Source organism: Zonotrichia leucophrys, chromosome 2 (assembly GCF_028769735.1).
Source record: "Zonotrichia leucophrys gambelii isolate GWCS_2022_RI chromosome 2, RI_Zleu_2.0, whole genome shotgun sequence".
NCBI classification, from domain to species: domain Eukaryota; kingdom Metazoa; phylum Chordata; class Aves; order Passeriformes; family Passerellidae; genus Zonotrichia; species Zonotrichia leucophrys.
The window spans coordinates 92,269,638-92,294,989 of NC_088171.1; the positions used below are offsets into that span (position 1 = coordinate 92,269,638).

Below are 25,352 nucleotides of genomic sequence, written 5' to 3' on the forward strand. Positions count from 1 at the left end.
AACAGCAGGGGAAAATTACCGTGACTAATGCATGAACCCATTCAATATCCACTGTATTCATTCAAAGCATCTTAGCTCCCTCCATTTAATGACTCAACCTGTGGGTCAGGAGATAATTAAGAAAAGAGTCTTTCTTTAGACATGAGTAAAAAGTATGGAAGGCAAGGTGAAGAGAGATTCTTTCCTCAAGCTCAAAACTCCAGTGTACATTCTCACTTTTACCTTCCTACATCAGTAATAACAAAGATAATAATTTGGTTTCTTGAGAAGATTGATATTCCTCACAAAACATAAAGTTACTCAGCTTTCTAGGCCAAGCAAGTCCATCGATGTGGGATCTCAGGATTTGAGTCCTGGGATGCCGGGCCCCCAAGACCACCCTTGGGGGGCCCGGGAGTCCTGGAATGTTGCCAGAAGTGTCTGGTAGCTGGACTTTAACCCTACACAGGAGATGACAAGGATGAGGGCTTCACCGGGTGAATGGTGAAGGGATTAGTTAATTAGAGAGTGAGACACAAGGTTTAGGATTTATGTACAGGGGGGTTTAGAGGAGTAAGATGGAGGAATTGGGGTGTGTCCTGCCCTCCTTCTTCTTCCTCTTCTCCTCCATCTTCTTTGGCCACGGTGGCACCTTTGGATTGGTTATTACTAAGAGTACACCGAGTTATAACAATAGATGGTATTGGGGAAAAATGATAAATATTGTATACGTAACAAAGGGTATAAAGATACGTGGCTGCCCGGGGAGAGAGAGAGTGTGCCCATGGCTGACTGCTGAGCAGATCTCTGGTGGCGGAAAGAACATCTTTTAGATAAACAATTAATAAACATAAAACCAGAAAGAAGAACTGAAGCCTCTTCTCGTCCTTCGATACGCGGGCTGCCCCAAGGCCACCCCTGGGCCTTTCCAGGCCCCTCAAACAGCCGAGATAAACCGGACACATCCCCATTTCATGTTCCCCTTACGTAAGGGACAGTACCAGAGAACCTAGAATAGCTGTTGTGGAAATTCGTTATGATGATATACAAAACAAGTGAGGAACCTCAGTTTTGGGATGTCCACTGATTCCCAGAGAAGGTGTAAGATGCTGTCAAGAGGGAGTAAAGGAAAAAGCTGGTGCTTTTGCACACAGAAATGGGGACCTTATTTTTAGCATGACAGTGGGGGATGCTCAGTGCTGAAGCACAGACTCGTCCATTGAGCAACAAGACCTGAGTGGGAGGCTGAGAAGGTCGTTCCTTTCAGTAGCCAGCTATTGCTGGACCCAGCAGTAGTCAAATGCATTATCCAGGCATGAGCTATGGGACACTGGAGCCATAAACTACATGGATACTCAAGAGTGGGAAACGGCAAGTAAGAAGAATATAGATAGTTGTGCTAACAGTTTCTACTTTCACCTCACTAAATCCAAGGATCATAATCTTAAGTAGCGAGCTGACATTGGACAATGAGAGTAAAAACTAATTATTTGTCACACTTTATTACTGCATTTTCACACTACACACATTTACTGCATTTTTCAATCATAAGGTGGTTAAGGCATTAAGTTACATCAGTATTAATTTGGCATTGCTGTTGTAATTCTGCAACAATTGTGCTTAGGAATTAGCAAAAAAAAGATCAGTTTTTGAGGAGCAGTTTTGTACATGTGACTGCTGCTAACTGAAAACCTCTTAAAGAAAATCATATCTGAAAAATTCATTGCTACTTTTGAGAACCTCATTTCAAGGCCACAGCAGCAGTGGACAGAATGGATGGAGAAAAATTGAGTTAGAAATAATATTTTTTTTCAATATCACTAAAAATACATAATTTCTGCTATTTCATTCAAAATTGCCAATACTTATATATGGTTCTTCAATAAAACAACAAGTTGCTTCTAAACACATGGAGAAGATTTTGCTGATTGGGATAAATGAACTACTTTCCTATATAAGGGAGAGGAAATATGAGAACAAATAATGCAATCAACAAAGAAGGAATAGTGTTTCTTACTTTTTCTCAGTTAACTATTTTTTGCAGTAAACTTTAAGGCTCAGCCATCCTATGACACCAAAAGAATGTCTGATTTATGGAGGGCAGTAATTTTGTGGGAACATAGCCTACAGCTGAGCAGAAGCTAAAGAACTTAAGCTTTGCTAATCAGTCTTTACATCTGACAAACTAGCTGAAGCAAGGAAGCAATGTAGGACAGAAGAAATTAATTCCAATAAGGAAAATTAAGCTGATGAGTTCAAGAGGTAAAAATTGACAAGAGTAAAATGAAATAGAAATAGAAGTTGTTCAAGACTATTTACCACATAAAATAGTGACTGCTCTATCCCAGAGAATAATGGTTTGAAGCAATTAGGTGGTCTGCCTTTGTGCTAAGTGCAAGGAATAGTTTTCAGAAGATGGTAGGGAATGGTGTAAAATGACTACTGGAATACTTTTCAGAAGATGGTAGGGAATGGTGTAAAATGACTACTGGAGAAAGTTCAGGGCAGAGTCTTCCTGAAAACTCAAGGAAATGATTCAGTAGGGGAGTGAATCCAAACAAACAGGAGTTGGATGTAAATGGTAGTAAGGTGCCAAGTGGATGTGATTTTAAACAATGTGAGTTCCATGGAAAGGCTCAGTTAGCTAGCCATAAACAGAAAGGCACCAGCAGGGAAAATCTTCAGTGGGCTGCCTTGAGGCAAATGAAAATTCTAGCCTTTATTTTGAGCTGAAAGGAGATGGTGCTTGTTGTGTTCATGTTAAACTCTGGATTGTCAAACTGTAAACAGAGACACAGGAGACACTTGATGATCTCCCATTTACTCTGCTTTCCATACAACACTGCTACAGTAAAGGAGAACACATAATTCGAGGAATATCTCTGGCTTTTCTTTCCTCACATTGTTGAACTGCCCAGTAGTAACAAGCCCTTGTAGCTGTGCAGGACCCCCATCAGCAGTATCCTTGGGATCTGGTGGGGAGAACATTTTGTGTTCAGGTGGCACACAATGCCATTTGGCATTAGTGATTCAGTGTGCCCATGACAAACAGACAGCCAGTAGTGTAAACCAGTTTGGTGAGCTGGCAGAGGAATTTCCTGCAGCTACAGCTCTGTCTGCTGTTCCCTACCCTCTGCAGAGCCCTACCCTGTTAATGAAAACTTTGCCCTGAATACATTTTATAAATATGCTGCAGTGTTAAACCAGCAGAAGACCTGAGCTGAGAAAGGTCTAATCATTTACTGTGACAGCAAGCTTCCAGTAGGAAGGGGAAGACAGACCATGAGATGTGACATAGGCTGAGAGCAAAGCAACAACAGAGGATTATCATGAGTGTACTGACCAGCACCCTCAGTCACTGAGCTGTGCTCGGACACTGTATAGAAATTTTGGCAGAGCTGAGCTCCAGTGGCAGCCATGTGTGTGTGGATGTTCACCATGTCCTATGGACCAAAAGGACAGAATGAGAGAAAGCTGCTTGAAGAAAAGGCAGCTCTTTGCCACTTTCTACGTCTCTTCTGCCTCTTTACAGCAAGGAAAGGTGAAAGCAGAACTAATGGTCAGGAAGACATAAGAAGAGCAGCAGAGCAGATGAGAGGTGGGATAGTGTGGTACCAAGTAAGAGGAAGGGCTATGCCACAAAGGGCCTTAAAATTAAAACTAGGAAGCAGGAGAGAGCTGCACCTTCCAAGGTCTCTGTTTACCCTGGCACTGGCACAGTTCTGGCTGAAGTGGTCATTCTGGAGTAGTTATAAGTACACTCAGAGCTAGGACAGGTATAGCTGCCTTTAAAGAGCTGTAAAACATTACAAGAAATATTTTGTAGAGGGAGAGGGTTTTACAAGATGCCAGGGTTTGAGATGAAGTAGTGGCTAAAGTTCTCAAATGGTAACTGTCCTGAGGCATTGCCTTAGCATTTTTAAGTATTAATTTCAACACAGTGATTTTAGCTTGAGGTTAAAGACAAGATCTCTTTAATTTCCAGATGCTTGAATTACCAGTAAAATGTTAATTTCCACAGGAAATAAACACTTGGTAGAAAATGTTTCCTTTAGTCAAAATGCCGGCTGGCTGGCTGAAAAGCATATCTGATGGAAAATTTTCAATCTGAGCTCCAGGTGTTTGACCTGTGTCCATAAACACCAGAGTTCTTTAGTGTAGAACATGTTTAATGGGGCTTGTTTGGAAGTTTTGGGGCACAAAAGGAAAACAGCCATGTTTTCAAAATTTTCTTGCGTGTATAAAAGGAGAACCTGAACCTTATATGTTATCTGAAGAATGACAACCTAATGAAGATAAACTCTGCTAGTTCTGTGTAGAAAGCAAGACCGAAACATATTAGCTCCTCCCAGTAAAATTTTCCACACATTCTTCCCTAGTCTTGTTGGTCTCTGTATTCTGCCATGGAGCTTTTTTATACATTTTCATCACTTTTCTGTAAAAGTACCTCAGAACAAAATTTCTGTGCCTGAAAAACATTCATGAACATAATGAACAATATCATTCTGGGATATACTGGATTAAAAGCCAGCTGCAGGATCACCACCTGGTTGACAGTCTGATCATGAAAAGATTATGTAGAGTCAGAGAGTTAGCTTCTTGGGATGCACTGAGTATGGGGAGATATAAATGTCCCAGTTGTTCTGCACAGGAGAAAACTGCACCTCTGTCCTTTAAATTCTGATCTTCAAAAGTACTAATCCATGAATCCCTATTGGAATCCAAGTATCCTGTTTGCACTGAGGCACCTGAGCTCACTTATCTTTTTGTTTAAAAAAAAGGTAAATTCTAGAGACTCTTTACATTAAAGAGAGAGGACTGGCCAAAGAGCACCCATCAACTTTACTTTCTGTGAAAAATCAGGTTTTACAGCTGAGCAAATACTCCTCCCAGAACAGGTGCCAGTATCTACCTTGATTCATTGGCAGAATGGTAGGGGGGAAAGTACAACAAGACTGTGGAGGAGAAAGTGCTGTGCTGTCAAACAAGAGAAAAAAGCTGTAACAAAGATTGTACAACATGGATTAAAATAATGGCTAAATTCATGCTGTTCAATTCATAGGCTTTGTCTACCCTTCTAAATTCAAGATAAACTAATCAAGGCAGCATGACAGCAATCTCGGAGTCCTGAAATGTCAGTAAGACCAGCAGGACTGAAAGACACAGACCAGGAAAGGAGCTCTGTCAGCCAGTTGGTCTGGGGCATTCAGAGCCTCTTTAGAGGAAAGTCCCTGAGTGAGGGAATAAGCGCAGGAAAGGCTTACCAGAGACCAAGCCCACAAACAGATAAGGTTTGAGGAAGAGACCAGTGTTGCTAGGAACTGAGAAATCATCCTCAGCAAGTGGTAAGTAACTAACCACAGAAAATGGACTGCTGTCTCCAGTGTGGGACTTCAGTATTCTAACAATCCCAACAGTTCCCCTTGTTTTAACCCATGTTTCTTAATCAAATTTTTTCATGTCCTGAAAAGTTTAGGCTCAGGTACCTGCACAGCAACATCATAGAAAAGCTATTTTCAAGGCAACATTACCTGCAATGGTTTCCAAGATGAAAACTTGGTTGTGTAAAGTAAGTGAGAATTTTCTTCTGAGAGTATTAAAGCCAGAGCTTCCAAAAAGACTAATGAGGTAATTTCCGTGATTTGTTAGCAGGTAGTTTTCTTAGCCATTCATTTATCTAGAAGTCATCTTTGAGACGAGTTCTAAAAGGCATGTAAACTCCAAACATAAGCTTAATGTTTCTCAAAGCAACTGCAAGTCTCCTTCCTTCTTCACAAAAGTAATGATCCATAAACTGTTCTGCATAGAGGTAATTTAATGTACTGGAAATGCTCCATCCCTCTTGCAATTGTTATAAAATCAAATAACCACATATATACTGAAACAGTAATGTAGATATCTTACATATATTTTGAATTCAACACTCAGGATTTTTGTAGGAAGAATAATTTGCTTATGCCATTATCTTTGTCTATTGAAATGTGATACATTTTAAACTAAAAGAAACAATTTTTTAAGTGGGAAGAAGTGGTTCATGAGCAAACACTGCCCAAAATCCAAACAATATCAACAGATGTCATTAAAACATTCAGAGAAACTCCCCTTTGACTTTAGACCAATATGTACAATTTTAAGCCAAGTTGGTTATTTTTAGAAGTTCTGAAAAACTGAAAATAGGGAAATCTATTCTAGTTACCTTCTCATCCTTAAATTGTGTATGAAGGCCACCAGTGCCAGTTCATAATTTGAACACAGTAAAAATGTATGTTTCATAATCAAATAATCAAGTGTAACACAGAAAATGTGGGATGATTACATTAAAAAGCTTGATTTCATAGATTGGCTTATGGCATCTGGAACTCATTTACATTTGAGTGATAGCAACCTCTTTTTTCCCCCTTCCCTTTCAAGCATCTTGTAGTAACAAATTTCCATTTCATTTCTTCTTTTCCTGCTTTGCCTTTGCACATACAATTCCTCTCTCCCATTTTTCTCCTAATGGAAGTGATCCCATAGTAAACAGAAGTCTGAAAATTATGTGTTCTGTATGCAAAAAGTGACTCACCAGTCTGCTCTTTCAGTTGGCTGAACTGACCCACTTTCCCAGCCCGCTCATGTTGGACTTAGCAATGCCCCAGGCAAGGCTAAGCCCAGGAAAGGGGAAGGGGGAGCGCAGTGCCAGTGCTCTGGTGCCACTCAGCACATGGCTTCTCCAAAAGCTCATTGGACAGGAGGCAGGGAGCATGGAAGCACCAAGGTGGCAGCCACCCCTCCAAGCCACTGCTGACATTTAGCCCACTGGTGTGTTCTGCCTACAAACAGGCACTGTCCCTCTCCACTCTCCATGGCAGCACCATGGTGCCCACCACAGCCACCCCTGGCCTCCTCCCGGGATACCTAGTGCTGGCTAAGGATGGTTTGAGCCAGGCTTGGCATCCTTTCTGGAGACATCTACCCCATGAAGAGCCAGCCTCCCAGCCAAGGGTTTCTCATTGCAGAGAGGAAGATTAGGTCTCTCCTGTGTCATAGGAGACCATAGGAGGAAGGGAACCCTTCTTCTACCTCATTTCTAGCCCATATGTTTGGAGGGAGATGCCTCCTGATGAATATGATACTTAACTGTTTTTGAATGGGTTTCCTCCTTTTCCTCCCAGCATACAGGCATTCCCCCGGAGGAATCATGGCTTTGACACTGAAAAACAAAAGGAATAGGTTTCTTACTTCAGATGTTTCTGTGTTTCAGAATACAAAGTGACAGCACTGAGAAAGTTCCACCGAGGAAAATGTTTGTTCCTTGAGTGTGACATTCAGCAACACTAAAAAGCATGGTGGCATTAGTGAAGATAGAAGCTTACAGCTTATTCAATTTCCTACCCTAATATTATTAGAATATTGATGTTTATGTTCAATTTTCATTTTTTCCAATTAAGTATACTATGCATGATATAAAATGGTTATAAAATACATCCTGTGTACTGGATATCCAAATATTTTTTTTCCTTCCTGGCTAATTTCTAAATTCAGCTAAACAAATAAGAATGAACAATACTACCCGTCATTTGCAGGGAGGATTTCACAGCTTTTAAAATACACAGGAATATTACCTCCATTACTGACATTGTGACTGGTAGGTTGCAATTATTCAAATCAGCATTTCTCCAGATCCTCACATCCTCATTTTTAAAGGCTGGAAATATAGCTGTCGGCAGCTCAAGATGTGACACACAGTTTTGTGGTTAGCACTAGGACCCAATAGTGCTGACTGAGGTGACAATTTTCACACAAAACTTGGTCTTATTGATTTATTTGAGTATGTTAGCCCTAGAGACATTGCAGGGTGGGAAAAAGTCTCTGCATTCAGTCTGTTTAAATCTTTTGGAGATTAGCTGAATATCAAAGTCTCTTGATTTTCTGTCTGAAAGAATATTTTAGTCATGCTGAGCGCTGTTCAACAGTGGGTGCATGCTGCCAGAGAGGTTAATGTATCTCAAGAGTAATTGCTGTTTTCTGAAAGATACAAAATTAAAGGGAACTTCTATGTCATTGAATCAAATATCATGCTGGTGAACATGTGTGTCATGTAAAGTAACCATAAAATTGCTGAGCTTAATTACAAAAACCTTTAGAATGGCTTTCTTTTTCATGGAAAGACAGCTTTCTGATAACTAGAAACCTTTTGCCTTCCAGCTTAAATTTGTTCATGGTCATTTTATGCCCATTTGTTCTTCTGCCAACATTGTCTTTTAGTTTAAATAGCTCTTCCTCCTCCATTGTGTTTACTCATTGGCATATTTTTAAATATCAGTCATATCTTCAGTCAGCCTTCATTTTTCTATTCTGGGACAATTCAAACTCTTTTATTTCCCTCTCATGTTACAAACTGTTTTTTTCTTCCTATCATTTTAGAAGAACAGAATTGAGCCCACTTTATTGAGCAAAATCTAAAATGTATTTCATACATGCAAGCATAGCATCCTTTGCTAACTTGAGGTTCTTTAGGTCTACTGTGTTTCCCTCATCTGGAAAATCAGTTATTATGTCCATAGACAGCTAGCAGGTTACTTTGGCAAAATTATTTAAATCCACGTTCCCTTTTTACTCCAACTAACTACAGCTGTTATTTGTTCTTTCTTTCTGAGAATTCATTCTAAAATGACGCATAATATATAGATCAGACTAATTGCCTTCTCTCAAATGCAGGTTATGATGTAAACACTAGTCATTCTCCAGTCGGTGCAGTGTCAGGAATTAGGTGCTTCCAGAAACAGGGCCATATTTTCCACTAATACTGGAATAATTTCCTGTGGCATCAGATGGGTGAACTGCCTGTCCAAAGTTGATGAGGGATATGATACTGTGCAATAAATACTGCTGCAGGTTAAGATTATGTCACAGCCTTTGCTTAGATTAAGCCTTCTCGCCACCTTTGAAGACTTGTTAAATAGGTTTAATCTTCAAGTTCTTTCTTTTTAACAGTCTGCCAGTCTTTAAGATTACATCTACCCTAACAGGCGTCCTCCTTCAGCTGAAAGCTAAAATGGTGTGGACATGCCAAAAGAACTGCAGTTTCTTTTGAAACTTTACATTAAAATGTATTTTCTTTGTATTTGTGGTGGATTGACACTGTCTGGATACAAGGCATCCAGGAAACCCACTCCACCACTCCCCTCCTCAGCAGGTCAAGGGGGAGAAAATACAACAAAAGGCTCATGGGTTGAGATAAGGAAAGGGAGAGATCACTCACCACTTACTCTCATGGACAAAACAGACTGAACTCAGGGAAATTAGTTTAATTTATTACCAATCAAATAAGAACAGGGTAATGAGAAATAAACCCAAATCTCAAAAATATCTTCCCCCCAACCCTTCCTTTCTTCCAAGGCTCAACTTCACTGCATTTTTTCTACCTCCTTCCCCCTGCAGCAACACAAGGGGATGGGGAATGGAGGCTGTGGTCAGTTCATCACACTCTGTCTCTGCCACTCCTTCCCCCTCAGGGGGAGGACTCCCCACACTCTCCCATGAACTTCTCCAACATGAGTCCTTCCCACGGGCTGCAGTTCCTCACAAACTGCCCCAACGTTGGCCCAGTCCTTCAGGAACAGGCTGCCTGAGCATGGGTGCTCCTTGGGATCACGAGTCCTGCCAGCAAACCTGCACCAGTGTGGGCTCCTCTCTCCATGGGTCCACAAGTCCTGCCAGAGCCCTGCTCCAGCACAGGCTTGCCATGGGGTCACAGCCCCCTTCAGGCATCCCCCTGTTCTGGGGTGGGGTCCTCTGTGGGCTGCAGGGACACAGCTGCCTCACCATGGGCTGCACCTTGGTCTGCAGGGGAGTCTGCTCTGGTGCCTCCTCCTTCACTGCCCCTGATGTCTGCAAGGCTGCTGCTCTCACATCTTCTCACTCCTCTCTCAGACTGCAGTTGTGCAGGCTCTTTTCCCCATTCCTAAACACCTACTCCCAAAAGTGCTGCTATCACTGCTGGTCTGTCGTGGACCTGCTGGACTCAGGGGGAGCTTCCAGCAGTTTCTCACAGAAGCCACTCCTGTAGACCCCCACTACCAAATCCTTGCCATGCAAACCTAATACAATATTGTAATGCTTTTGTGTTCTGAGTCCTTCCTGTCCATAATGTGAATCTATGACTCATAGTTCATGTTTCAAAACAGTGTCACATGCTAGACTTCCCTTCTCTTGCCTTCATGAGCAAAGTTAGAAGGAGGAGAAAGACTTGAACAGCATAATTCAACTGAAAACTGAAAGCTAAGACTTCATTCAATTTCCCAAAAGGGTGACTTTGTTTTAAAACCCATTCTGGATCAGTTGATTAATATGTGACAGCAAATAAAAATAGCTAAAAAGACCTCAGTATTCAAACTGAAAACCAGGAAATAAATAGCAAACAATATGAGCTAGAATTTATGGAGTGCAAAATGCTAGTTAGGAAAGATAAAAGCCCAAAGGAAAATTCACAAATTGCAGCGCTAAAGACAAAAGATAGTGTGCCATTTACAAGAATATTATGAAGAAAATAATTTTAAAAAGTGTATGTGGTTCTAATTAGATGGAAATGGCTTTATGTTAGAACTGCATAAAAGGTAAGAGTGCTCAACAGTTTTATTTTCTGAAAAGAAGGAGACTCATGCAGTCCCATCAAACGAGAATTAGCCATGCACTCTTCAGTTTTTCTACAAGAACTTTCTGCAGAATTAGAACAAAGGGTTATCACAGCAACGTGGTATGAAGCACTGTCCCAGCAAGAGAGCACCAATGTCCTAGATACACACACAACCAAGAGGTGCTTCTGCCACTACCACTAATGCCAGGAGTGGCATGTGGTTAAAATGAGTCTGAGAATGCATGGGGACAGGAATGAAGACAGAGTCAGAAGGTTCATAGTCCTAAAAATATGTCTGAAAACAGCACTTGATTTTGTTGAGTTGCAAAGATCCATAAACCTTGAAAACATCTGTTTTAAAAACTGGAGAAGAGCATGTATTCACAGTCCTACCTGGACTGTGTTTTCTTCTGATCACCTGTGAGCTCTTCTCGCCACCCCTAGGACAGAACAGCCCATCACCACCACTGAATGAGGCTGGGGGCTCCTTCCCCTGCCAGCCCACCCATCTCATGTGGATGGAAACCACGTAAGAACTTGGGAGGACAGCACTCAGCTGCTCGGAACAATCGTGCTCTTGGCTTTCCCCCTGTAAGGCTTGAGAGCTCTCACCTTGTCTCTACGTGCCTGAGGTAGGATGAAAACAGAACCAAAGAAGCAATCTTCCACCACCACTCCAGCAGAAGGAAAGGGGGCTTACAAGCTTGAGGAGCTTCAGGAGGAGGAGAGCTGGGACCAAAAGGATCAGAATTGCTAGAAAAGGGTAGATGTGGACCATAATAGTTTCCTTCTGTTAGATGCTTGTAATCACTACTGACATAAAGTCACAACGAATCTCTGGGGAACACTGAAGGACTGAAAGACAGCTGCTATATGATAATATTCAGAGAAGGGAAACATAATGATCCAGCTATCCCCTGGATGACAAGACTGACATCCATCCCAAGCAAAATACCAGAAAAGCTGATAAGAAAGATGAATTACATCACTTAGCAGAATTCTATGGAATATCATGCTCTTTGGAGTGAAACTAACTCACTGAGAAGTCTTCACATCTAGCTGACAGAGGAGTTCACTTGTATTAGTAACTTAAGTTAGCAGCACAACATTCTGCTTTTAAAAAGCCCCAACGAAGCATTACAGTGCACAGTTTCCTCAAGTAAATAATCTGTCAAGTGACAGAATAAAAAGAAAAGTAGTCATAGAGAAATCACTACTAAATAGAAAAAGTTTTACAAAGACCTTACAGACATTGAGGTTCAATACAAACTCATTGGCAATAACATTTAGAAAGTTAAAAAAATTTAAAAGTTTGATAAATAATGCTGAAGACACGGTGAAACAGCAACCGGGAGTGTCCAGTAGGCAGTTTTTCTTTATTCACAATGTATTTTAATACAGTCAAAGGCAAACACTTGCATCTCAGAATAGGGAAGGCACGTCATTGATACTGAATAGGGACTGCATTCTGAAATGTGAGTGATTCTTGAAAGGAATTAGGGATCAAAGGGAAAAATGAATACAATCCATAGTTTGAGCTGCCAGGGAGGAGCTGCTACAAAGGGAGCTGATGCAGATGGTAACCTAAGTGAAGTGAGTTAAAGGTTTACATCTGCTTAAAGATATGATAAGACTGATGTTGGAACAGTGTGTACAGTTTGCATGTAAGTGTTCTTCAAGTAATGTTAGAAACTGGTAAGAGTGAGGAAAGAAGCTAAAATAAATACTTGGAGGCTGAAGAAATTTATTTGCATAGAAAAAAGATTTAGGTGATTTGAGCAAAGTGAAGTACTTCCAGGGAAGATACAAGTACTGAATTATTTTAATCTGAAACACAGCAAGCACTTAGAAAGTGAAGCTGAACCCAGATACATCCAAATAAGAAATAAAGCATTAATCTGTAACATCATGAGCATTTAAACACTGGAACAAGGTACAAAGAATTTAATGGATCCTGTTGTCTTGAAACCAGTGTTAGATGCCTTTTTTGTAATATGCACTTTATCCTAAGAGAAGCTATACTTGAATTAAATAGAAACAGTTGAGTTGAACACAGGCATACTCAGAAGAAAAAAAATCTTTGGTAGCTATCAGAGGTCAGATTACATTATCCAATGATCTCTCTTTCACTAAATTTTATGAATCATTTCCTGCCCAAATGTAATCACATATCATGTATTCAATGCCTGAACTACAAGAAAGGGCTGTGCAGACCACAGCTTCAAAGAGGCACAGCTATTGAAGAGGCAGCCTGTGAGCAGGAAGGTTGTGTGTGTGCACACCTCTGCCATGCCACAGCACCGTGCTGCAGTTCCACCAGCACAGCAGGAAGGGCATGGGGCTGGAGAGTGGCTTGGCTTTTCTCAGGATTATGTGTTTCCACCTTGGAAGGGTCAGCTCTGGAAAAAGACTTCCAGTCACAGCGGCTCATCAACACGACAGAAATCTACCTGCCTGCTCTCACTAAATTAATTGTGATTAGCACATTTGTGCCAAGTTTGGTGCTTCTAATGAGTGGCCAGGTCTTAGGAGAAAGTATGGTAACAGTTTGGGATATATCCTTGTAAATAGCAAATTTCTAGCTGAAATTACCCCATTTAAAAAATAACTGGAGCAAAGAATGAATAAGGATTGTGAAACTGAGCCCCACAGTCAGAGTGCAGGGGCACAAACTGTTTGAGTTATCATGAAGAACAGCAACAGAGAACTTCCGTACAATAAGTAACTGCATTACGTAGGAAACAAACATTTCGTGACAAGAAACAAACATTTCTAGCAAGATCCAATTTACTGAACTTGAGGCTAATTAAATCCAAATAACAGTTAAATGACTATCAAAATAATTTACCAAAGCCTGTAGAGGATTCTTTTTTCTTAACAAAACTAATGGACCTGTGTGGTAAGAATTTGTTGAAGGATGTCCAATGGTCCAGTTTTACGTGAGATTGAAGCAAGATCACAGTGGCTCTTTCTGGCCCTAAAATTTCCTTTTCTACCTCAATTATTTCCCCAGTGAAAGAGCAGTGGGTTAAATCTCAAACATGAGGAGTTTTCAGAAGACTAAAAAAAAGTATCTAATGCTTGATTTAGAGAGGGTGTTCTACAAGTATCAGGGATCATATGTTGTCTGACAAACACACATAAAATCTCTCTTTAATTTCCTTTGAAAAAAATGTGTACAGATTTGGCTACGTTTGGAGCTTCTAGGAAAAAATCCAGCTTGCGTGTGCTCGGCAGACTTGTTGTAGTCTGACAGTTATCTACAGCTTCTGCCTGAGCTGAGCCCACGTCATCCCCTCCATTCCTCCCACAGGCATCTGCACTGTACACATGCATCCCCGTGCGCTTCACAGGGCTCCCCCCCGAGCAGCAAAGGCAGCACCACACCTTCCCTCTTGCTGTCCCTCCCCATCCTGGTGCTACAAAGGATTCCAAATATAAGGCACGGGAACAAGGAGTCAGCCACGGGAAAGACAGAAGCAGACTGGGACAAGGCAGGGAGGAATAGCAGAAGGCTTGTAGTCCTGACTCTCAGCACCCCTAAGACCTGAAAAGAGATGCTGTGCTCAGAAACACTCCAGAAAAGGAGCATTAAGGAGCACTGCTTTTGTATTATCATTAGGAATTCCAAGTAACCATTGAAAATTTAGGGGGTTTGCCAGAAATAAGGTGGCCAGCACCTTCCTATGCAGTCTCCCTTCCCGGTCTCTTGTGGGTTCCTTTGCCTTCACTGCCTGCCTTAGGGGAAGCAGTCTGAGCACCAGGAGCCAGACTCCTCTCCTGCCCCGCTTGGAGAGCTGAGGGAGGCAATCAGGGCTCCGCAGGGGCTGTAGGAATTAGGGCTGCAGGATGCAAGGCACACACCTACAGCCTGGGACATCAGAGGCACCAGCCCTCACTTTCTGGGAGCCTTGGTCTGTTCTAAGAGTGTTGGACACTCGGTACTGCAGCTGGAGTCAGCCAGCACCGAGCTCTGAGTGATCGCGAACCAAAGGCTGCGTCTAATGGAAAATCATCTCCTGAGCGCCTGGCATCGAGCAAATGAGAATAAGTGTTTCAGGTTTATCACTTCTAATAAGTCCAGATGTCTCAGCAGTATAATGAAGATTAACTCAGTGGTGGCTTTGATGTACCTAAATACTAAAGTAACAATAGCCACTGAAGAGTCTGTAACAAAATCAATAGCACTTTTTTTACACAGGATTTGAACAGTACAGGAACTATGAGGTGAATGAGGATAATAGAAACAAAATACACAACTTCTGCTTTAGTATGAGATAAAGTTTAGTTCCTGTCCACACAAGTGAGGAATTTAACAGCTGGACTTGATGTTCTTAGAGGTATTTTTCAATCTAAGTGTTTTATGAATTTATGTTTACTCCTAGGTTTCCTAATTTGCAAGTGCTTGACTTTAAAACAGAGCAGCCCTTTGCTACAGAATGGATATGTAGCTACACTCTTCTTCTTTAGCAAAACAATAATTTCAATCGTTATTCTTCCATCACAAACAAATTCATCAGGGGACTGAATTGTCTCATCAGCCTTTCTTTCTTTTTATGTTTATATAAGAAAGCCTGAAATTAAGTTCAAGGACTCTTCTTTTGAGCTTTGAGGATGTAAATAAATAACTTCTTAAAAAAGCTTAGATGCAGTTTTGATGGGTTTTTTTAAGTGATGTTTGAAAAATACAGCTGTTTTTAGAACTTCTAACATGCACTCTGTCACTTGGGGAAGGATACACATGGTAGCACATATAAAAACACACCAAAAAAATTAATATTAGGAATATGTCTGTAGTTTGTAGAGTGGTATCTCTTTCTATGAGGCTCACTTTGGCCCTCTATTGTCTATACCACAGACCTTCTGAGGAAAATATAAGGTTGCCACAGCAGCTGGACTTTTCATAGGAAGGCATGAGCAGCAATGAAAAGTTTTTCTACAGCTGGGGCATTTTGGATATTGTCTGAACCATATGGATTATTTGATGCCCAACAAGACAGTCAATCTTGCATTGCAATCTTTCCCTCAGTAGGGATATTAGTGTAGCATGTTTCACTTTTAAACTCTCAGGAACACAATATCTTTGAGATCTTTGTCCCTCTGCTCTGTTTGCTGGAACCTGACTAACAGGTCACAAGAAAAGCAGACGTCATGAAAGCATAAGCATCATTTCCATAGCAAACCTGACTAAAACCAGTAAGATAGGTCAATGAAATATTCCTATCATGAATGGTAGCAAGGCCTCAGCTCATCTGTCTTCCACCCATAGCTAGGTTCAGGTTTTGGGAGCAGCTTTATGCTGGCAACACAGAGCTCAGTACAGAGAACAGCTCAAGCATGTTTGTTAACTGTATATATAATTTGTCAGACAGGTTCTGCCCAGATTTAGCTCTGTGCTGTCATGATAAGGCTTCTAGAGCTAATTAGTTATTCAAGTTTATGCAGTTCATTAGCTTGTCTTCAATTTTAAGTGAAGGATTAATATCCTTAGATAAAAGAGGATAACAATATCCCTTTGAATTGCTTGTGTCACGTTTTTTCACAAGACACGTGTGGCTGTGCACTGACTGCCTATTGGGTTGTTTTATCCTCATGCCCCACTCCCTCTTCCTCCATAAGGTGGTATATGCTCCAGCACCCACACAGCTGTGATGGGGTAAATTAGACATGTTCCTTGGAGTTACAGAACTAGCCACAGATTGCAAATATAATTAAGAACTGGTCCTCCAAACCCTCTTGTGAGTTCACCAGCGTTCCTGGTTATTCTCCCAACCACCTCTGTTTTAATACCCAGCTTGTCATTTCATCACACTTCAACTGTCTGAGGTTTTGGGGTTCTCTTTGAAGTACTAGAACAAGGATCTTTGATAAGAATACTTATCATCCTGCATCCATCCACAAGGCTAGACTAGAAATGTGTTTGTATTGAGTTTGTGTGGCCAGGTTTTGGTAGCAGAGGAGCTACAGGAGTGGCTTCCATGAGAAGATGCTGGAAGCTTCCCCCATGTCCAACAGAGCCAATGCCAGGCTGCTCCAAGGTGGGCCCAGCCCAGGCCAAGGCAAAGCCAATCAGAAATGGCAATAGAGTCTCTGTGATAACAAATTTAAGAAGGAAAAAAAAGGTATTGTGCAGAATAAATTGTGCTCAGAGAAAAGGGGAGTAAGAGTATCCAAGAGGAGCAACTCTGCAGACACCAAAGTCAGTGAAGAAGGGGGAGGAGGTGTTCCAGGTGCTAGAGCTGAGATTCTCCTCTACCAGGCAGTTGTGCCCCTGGAGCTCATGGAGATCCACAGGGAGCAGCATGGAGAAGACACAGACCAGAGCAAGGGGATGCCTGACAGGAGGCTGTGACCCTGTGTTGGAGCTGGCTCATGGCAGGGACCTGCAGACCCACAGAGAGAGTGTGTCCAGTGAGAGTCCTTCGTGGTTTGTGGGGGATCTGTGCTGGAGCAATGTGTCCTGAACAACTGCACTCAATGGGAAGGGACCCACACTGGAGCAGTGTGTGGAGAACTGTAGCCTGTGGGAAAGATTCAGGCTGGAGAAGTTCATTAAGAATGGTCTCCTGTGGGAAGAACCCCACCTTGGAGCAGAGGAAGATTCCTCTCTCTGAGCAGTGGAGAAACATGTGGTGAACTGACCATAACCCCATTCCCTGTCTCGCTGCACCACTGAGAGAAAGGAGGTACAGCTGGAAAGAAGGGAGGGGTGAGAGGAAGGTATTTTTAAGATTTGTTTTACTTCTCGATCGCCTGGTCTGATTTTGATTTGTAATAAATTAATTTCCCCAAGGTGAATCTGTTTTGCCCATGATGATAATCAATGAGTGATTTCTTGCTGCCCTTATCTCAGCTCACGAGCCTTTGTAATGTTTTCTCTCCCCTGGCCAGCTGAGGAAGGGAGTGATAGAATGCTTTTGGTGGGCCTGGCATCCACCCAGGGTCAACCCACCACAACAGTGCAATTTTGCAATAAATGCAAACAGCGTGATGGGAAACCCTATGTTATGCAAATGGAGGCTATGGGTAGGTTACAGAATTGAGTAGATGAGACAGGACAGAATCACCAGCAACCATTTCCAGGAGTTTTCTACTCTAAAGCCAAAATGGAACTTAAATGGGAGTTTCATCAGGAAAGAATTGCTTATCAAATTCAGGAAGACTCTCCACAGTAGCCAGTAAGATGATGATGCTGTTCTGCAAGTGGGCCAAGATCCAGTTCCAAGTCTTTAGAAAAAGTCTATCCTACACAATAACTGTACTCTCAATGTCCTGATCTCTCTATTTTTTTCTATAAAAGGCTTCTTAAAAGATTTTAGTTGTACTCCATTGCACTACAGGAGAAAAATATGTGACAGCTCATCAATTTTGAATATCTATTTTTCCATATATATATATATATATGGTTCATATATAATTCATTGGTATCATATATTTGCACTTTTTCTGCATCCCTAGAGACAATGTGGAAAGAGACAAAAGTGGCCATCTTTGGCTCAGAGACACAGCCTGTCCTCAGAGGAGCCTGTGTGACACCGGGATAACACAGAATAGCATTCCTCCAAAGAAAAGAAGAAAAAGAGACCTGGATCTAAGGCAAACAAAATGGAGACTGCTTTAAACATTATGAAATGTATGTAGGACTAGGAAGGCAGAAAAACCAGTAATACAGCTAAATATAAAATCAGCTTTTTGGGGAGATGCAACCCTATTCTTCTCCAGGCTTTGCTCTTCTGTGTTGTTTCTACTCAGTTATTCAGTGGAAGAAAAAGAGTAACTGAGGATGAACTTAAAATAGCCCCACAACAGAGGTTCAGCAGAGCTTAGATATCTGAAGATCCAAAGGTAAAACGAAACATCAACAACAGAAATAAACCCCAACCTTTCAGGGAGGGGAAAAAAGGTGTTTTTCTCAAAGCTTGAGATGGAAAATGGGAATGCAGAGAAAAATTGAAATTAAACATGAAGTATTTTCTCCTGGAACTCTGAAAGTTATGTTAGCTTGATGTTTAAATTGGCATTGTTATTATTATTAACGTTGCAGTTCAGTGTTTTAAAATGTTTGTGCCACCATTGTAAAAAACCACTTAGTTTGGAAGAAGCAGGTCACAGATTGGAAAAACACACCAAGAGCCAGGCTGCCGTGTGAGTTGTCAAGCTTTTGCTCAATTCTTGCAAGTCTTCAGTTAAATGGAGTACATGAAAATCAGAATGGAAACTCAAAAGTTCCTGTTTTTTCAAATACTGGATCTGAAAACAAAAGTAAAAATAAAAGCTGATGTAGCTAATATTTTTTATGCAAATACAGCTAAACAAGTAATACTGGTTGAAAGGCTGTCTAGTTTTGTCTGCTGTGCTGACAAGGCACTAGTCCATCACCTTGGTTTGGTTAAGTACTAAAATACACTGCAGGTCCTTAATCACCAATGCATAAGGCCCATGCAAACATCACAAAGCCCAACAAGGCCAAGTGCAAGGTCCTGCACATGGGTCAGGCAGCTCCAAGCCCAGGCTGGGCAGAAAATGGATTGAGGGCAGCCCTGGAGAGAAGCACTTGGCTCCAGGGAGACCTTACAAAAGCCTTCCAGTACCTAAAGAGAGCCTACAAGAAACCTGGAGAGGGAATTTTCACACGGGCATGCAGCGACAAGACAAGGAGCAATGATTTCAAAGTGAAGGCAAGTTTAAATGAATTGTCAAGGATAGATTCTTTACAGTGAGGGTGCTGAGACACTGGCACAGGTTGCCTGGAGAAGTTGCAGGTGCCTCATTCCTGGAAGTGTTCAGGTTCAGGTTCAGGTTGAATGGGGCCCTGAGCAACTAGCTGAAGGTGTCCCTGCCTATGCAGTGGGGTAAGAATTAGAATCTTTAAGGTCCCTTCCAATCCAAACCACTCTGTGATCTATGATTCTGTGTTTTCCTCTCTAGAAACACAAATTTCTCCTTTGCAAGCTAAATATTCCCATTATGGTTTTGAGATCTATGGATATACCTCCCTTTTTCATTTGTTATTTGACAACTTCTGGAATTTTTTATTGTAAGTACTTCTACTGTTTTAGAGACATGTGTCCAGAGACAAAAATATGTTTAAATACATTTTCAAGTTACCTACAGTACTACTTTCTTCTAATACTACTTATATCTGTTACTGCCCTAAAGTGGCCAATATAAAAAAATTAATTATCATTAATAATCCTAGCAGTGTTTTTTTCTATATGCTCATTTAAGTTTTGATCATGCATTTATTAATTTTAAAATATTAATTTTCATAAACAAGTCATGACTGCAAGTATTTCACTTTATATTTTTAGGGCAATAGATGGGGGGAAAATTTGACCTCTTACCTTCAAAACTCCCAGAATTTTATTTGTCTCTAAGATAAAAAAGCAAACATTTTATTACATCACATCTATCACAATATCACCTGTTGTAAAGCATTTGTTACTATCCAAAACCACCTGACACTTATAGAGAAGCTAGTATAAGATTCACTGATTCACACGCACTCCTGAAAAGTAATAAACAGGCATTTTTCATGGAGTGAAAATCGCAGGGAATCTCCCCAATTACAGGGTAGGAAAGAGCTCTTTCATCTGCTTTTATAGCCTGCCTTCCCTCCCCAGCCCCTTACCACCCATCTACCCCAAGACAGAAAGATTTTGTTAATCATTGCAAATGGGACTGAAAAGACCCTCAAGAGACTGTACAGAACATCATTCCCTGCTTCATACAGAAGCAGCTGTACCAAAACCATTCAGAGGTTGCATATCTGAGAAATGGCTTGTGAGCATGAAAGACTTGTCTGTTTTCTCTAGCTAAATCAATTGATTTAATAAAAAAGTGCCACATCTTTCTAGTCTTTTACAGGCTTAGGCCATCATAGCTGTAACAACACAGCTGTTAAACCACTCCCCAGTGGTGCTTATACTGAAGAAGTACAGTTTCTATGAGTACCCCAGAGATTTTATTCTAGCACTTAACTACCACAATTTTTTTCCTAAGCATCTTAAACTAAATTTTCCTTAAAACACAACATAAATTAAGATTTCATCATAATTTCCTGCCCTAATTGACATGAACCTAAATTACAGTTTAAATTCAACTAAGTTCACAGCTAATACTACATTTCTGATTATTTTTTACTTCTTTCCCTTTACTTTTCTTGTCTCTAGACTAAAAAATTATTCTAATCCTTTTTTGTAAGCTATTTTTTTACACATCTGATAATCGCTTTTGCTCTTCTCTGGACTCTTAATTCCATCTGCAAATTTTTCTCGAGAACTCTGCTCCCAAATGAGTGCAATATTCTAGCTAAGGACCCACCTGAGCTGAACCAGACAAAAAGATTCATTTACCTCAGAAAAAACATTTCTATCATTACACACCATTTTAAAAACAGTGCAATGCTACTGACTCACATTTAGTTTGTGAACCACCACATTTCCACATCCTTTTCTCCTTAGCCATTCCCCATGCTATATTTGAGTACATGATTTATTACTGACTAAAGATAAAACCTTTGTACTAAACCTTATAGACTCATATCCTGGTTGGTTTTCTGGAGGTTGTGACTGTCAAAAATCACTCTGAATTTAACTTTTATCTTCCAGAGTGCCTGAAACCTGTTTGGTGACCTCTGCAGGCTGAATGCCCACATGCTCTGGCCCCTCATTTGAGATGTTCATGAAATAGGGAACAGTTTGACAGATTCTGTGGAGTACCAGCCTGAATGGTAGTCCTGTCAGTATACCCCTCCAAAATCTCTAATGCCTATACTCCTTGCCCACAAAACAACCTCATCAAATTTTGCTTCTCTATAAATGGCCTGAAACAAGAAGAAAGCACAATGGTTGTAGAATGATTCCTCATTTTAGGACAAGGAGAGGGAGACTCAGTCTGACAAGTGCACAAGGAGTTCTCAGATATCAGAAAAACACATTTTGGAGAAGCAAATCCCTGTGAGAGACAAGGAGGCCAAGAAGAGATGCATTCCAAACAATGCTGTCCTGAGTGTAAGATGAGAACATAATATTTGAAGTTTCAGTGAAGAAAAACGTTCAAGAGATTACTTAGCATCATGACTCCCAGGGATTTGTACCCTACCAAATGTAGCAAAGAGCAGCCAGGAAAGAGAGACAATGACCCCAAAACTGCCACACATTCAACTTCACTCTGTTTCAGCTGAAATGTTACCAAAGAGGGAGAAACTCTCTCAATGGTAGTTTTCTATACTCCTAACAACAAAACTTGATTTTATGTGAGCATATGTTTTCAGCAAGCTAAACATACTGAAATGACCACCATTGTGCATCAATACCAACGCAGTTAAAGAGTAAGGAATAAATATCTAGCATACTAGTGAATGCACAGATATTTCTGTTGAGTACAAAGCAATAGCTCCAGTGCACCAGGCAGCCCTGCAGTCACAGAACAAACACAATTGCAAACACCATGTCTTCCAGCCCTAGCTTCATATGGATCACATCATGCAAATTATTTGTGTTGTCTGCAGATGCAGCCTTAATTCAAAAGCATGGACAGTATGGTCCAGCCCTTGTGCCACAAGTACCTGGGTACAGAATAAATGCCTTGTTCACAAATGTTCATAGTGAAGACCTTCCACTGACATAGACAGCTGAGCACTGCCACCTTGCACAATTTTACACAGCCATCCTGCACTTGCCCTGTCTCTGCACACCAGATGGAACCTCTCAGAGGAAAAGAACAGGATTCAGAATGGGGTTTCAAGGTAAAAGAGATACACTGGGTCCCTTGTGATTGTAGCTGGGCACCTGTGAACCTGAGGGTTGCACTTGAGTGAACAGCTTCTACCTAATCTGAGCTGAAACAGTTGTATCACACACTGGCACAGGGAACCCTGGGGATTCCTAACTATTTGGGGTGCATTTAGTTGGCATTGTGCTGGCATAATTTTTTCCACCCCACCTGTGCAAGTCCATCAGTTCGAGTTTTGTGGTTACCTATGACATATTTGATATGTTGACAGCAGTACCACACAGACAGGACTTGCTACCGAAATCTCAAAGTTCAAGACTCTGAAGGTAAGTTGAATTAAATTCAGCATGACTGTGAACAGCTCTGTGGGAGTTCTGGACAGACAGAGACATACTCCTAAAGCATTTCTGTCTCAAGATGTTCATCTGGTTCCTGACTCAGTCAAATTCCTTGCAAAGCACCTTGAAATTTTTCATTCTTCACGCAGACCCAGAAAGATCACCTTCCTCTTGAAAAAAAAACCAAAAAAAAAGGCCTAATTGGTACACACTAGGCTGCATATCTGCCATCGTGTCCACCTTCTTTGCTTTGACCTCAAAACATTTGTAGAAACTGTGATCTGCAGTTTCCTAGTGGCAATTTGCATACAGGGCCAACAATGAAACTGTTTCTCTCAAAAGCAGGAGCAGCTCGCACTTCTGCTAGACAAGTATGGCTGGATATATTTAGATTTAGATTTAGATTTAGATATTAACATGTATCTCTGACATATAAATAACCTTTTGCACCAGCTGGTAACTGACAGGAAATTAACTTCTGGGGCAAAGACATCTGTTGCCAGTTGTCATGGTTTAGTTGAGGTGTTGGGGCATAGGTTGGACTCGATGACCTTTAAGGTCTCTTCCAACCAAGTCATGCTGTGAATTCTATGAATTCTGTGTTTGCTTCTCATACCTTGTTGCAGCAGTGCCCTGTTCCAAGCACCAGAAACTGCTGGACTGCTGCAGATTCCTCCTGTCCCGCTTTGTCACGGCCATGTGGTGACAGTGTCCATCACCAGTGACCTGTCACAAACACGGCACTTAGGCAGTAATTGTGTGGGAATGCTCATACTGGAAAGTATCCCTTTGCCAACCTCACAGCCAAACCACACTGCTCTGCCTGTGCCGGGGAAGCAGGCTGGAGCTTCCTGCTCTCCAGGTAACCCCCCTCAAGTGGGGGCAGGAAGGGTTGAGCAGAATCCCACTTGTGCCACTCAGGCAGATTGGGTTAGCAGCTGATGAGTTGTGGTTATCTGAGCTAGAACTTAGTCCTCATGGGTAAGCCAACTCAAATTGAAAACATCAACACTCTTCAGCAATGAGCTTGTGTGTGTGGACATGACTCAAATTAGAAGTAATGTCTGAGTTAGGACTAAAGTTATTCCATAGTGAAGACAAGTCCATGTTATCCAACATCCCCTTCCTGGGCTTCAAATTTAATGGTTATTCCAACATTAAAAAAAGTTTTAAAAAGTCCTGGCTGACACTTCCTACCCAAACTTGGCAATTCCTTGAATTTTCCTCCAAAATCTGCTTTGTCCTAGCTGTCTCTGGGCACAAAGAGACACTCCCACATCCTTTACATTCCAGTTGGGGCTAATTGAACTCACATGTCAGCATGAGTCAGCAGTAATTACCAGGAATATTAAGGAAAGATTTGGCACCAGACTTTGATAATTCAATAGCAGAGCCCCCGTGTTCAGCAGGGTCTGCGATTGGATCAAACCCCTTAAACACACGACAGGCTGTATTGAGTTCTCTAGTCTCGTTTAACTACGCACAAGCAGATCCTGACACTGAAAGCATGTTTACTATATTTTTGAATATACCTACAGAAAGGAAAATCTAACGGAAAAAATAATTTCTGAGTAATAAATCCTCCTCGCTGGAGTTTAAATCTGTTTATACGCTGAAACCGATGAATCAATATTACACTGGCTGGCTGGTTTTTGTAAGCACTCACATTGGAAGCAGGGCCTAAAAATGCATTTCCTCCTTACAATTCCTGAGCAGAAATCTGAATCAATGGGAGGCTGAGGTAATAATATACCTCCCCCCTACCACAGCTCAGTTGAAATTAAAATCCTGAAGCGACAACAACCCGGCTTTTCCACATAGAAGCGTGCGTTCCCCACCACTCTTCCCGATACAGTCCCCTCCGTACACCTTCACCCTCCAGACTGTGCAGCCTTGTGCTTCCAGACCTGGGGGCTGGAGGTGTTTACACACTAGCCCAACACAGCCCCTAAAATCTTAAATCTTCTCCACAACACTGAAGAACACCCAAACACACTTTTGTGGTCAGCTATGGCAAAAAAAATAATTTGTCACAAATACATACGGACACAGAGACGCGGCGGATGTGGCAGTGAAAAGTGAGGACTGTCTCAGCCTGTGCTCTGGCAGGGGATGCAGGAGCAACAGTGTTAAAGTCACCATCAAAACCTTAACTGGAAACTCTTTCTGGATCTTAATATCTACAGTATGAGGTACTTTGTTTTTCACGGAAATAAATTCTTGCTCTTGGTTGCAAATTAACCGAGTGTCTTGCCAGTGAATTTGATCTTGTCAGTCATAAAGTCTCTCCCTTAAATGAAATTTTTTAGTCTTAGCCCTGAATCATAACGCTCTCTACGTATTCATAAAAGAGAATTGTTTTATTTTATCTAGTACACAAACATATGTGCATCAACATTCTTCTCAACAGACTACTTCTGAACACAACCAGATAATTCGGTTTTATTTAAATTAAGTCATTGCTGTCTTTTTAAAATCTCCAACTACCAAACATCAAGCATACTCCAGGTTTTTTTCTGGACGATTTTTTTCCCCTTTTTATTTTCCTGGTTAAATAGTCAATCTCCTAGAAACTCACTAAATGACGCACAAACATTGTTTCTGTCTGTCTTCGGAAAAAAAAGTTTTTTACATGATACAACTTGGTTTTATGCTATTTAAATTATTCTTTTAAAAAGACG

General features: G+C 41.2%; 1 protein-coding gene across 1 annotated transcript in view; it reads right to left on the reverse strand.

The window, feature by feature from the left end:
- AHRR (aryl hydrocarbon receptor repressor) overlaps positions 1-25,352 on the reverse strand; it is an 82,940-nt gene that overhangs the window by 56,856 nt on the left and 732 nt on the right. The window contains exon 2 of the mRNA XM_064703459.1: positions 7,100-7,171. Coding sequence (XP_064559529.1) covers positions 7,100-7,161 — 62 coding nt within the window. The 5' untranslated portion in view covers positions 7,162-7,171. The remainder of the gene's footprint in view (positions 1-7,099; positions 7,172-25,352) is intronic.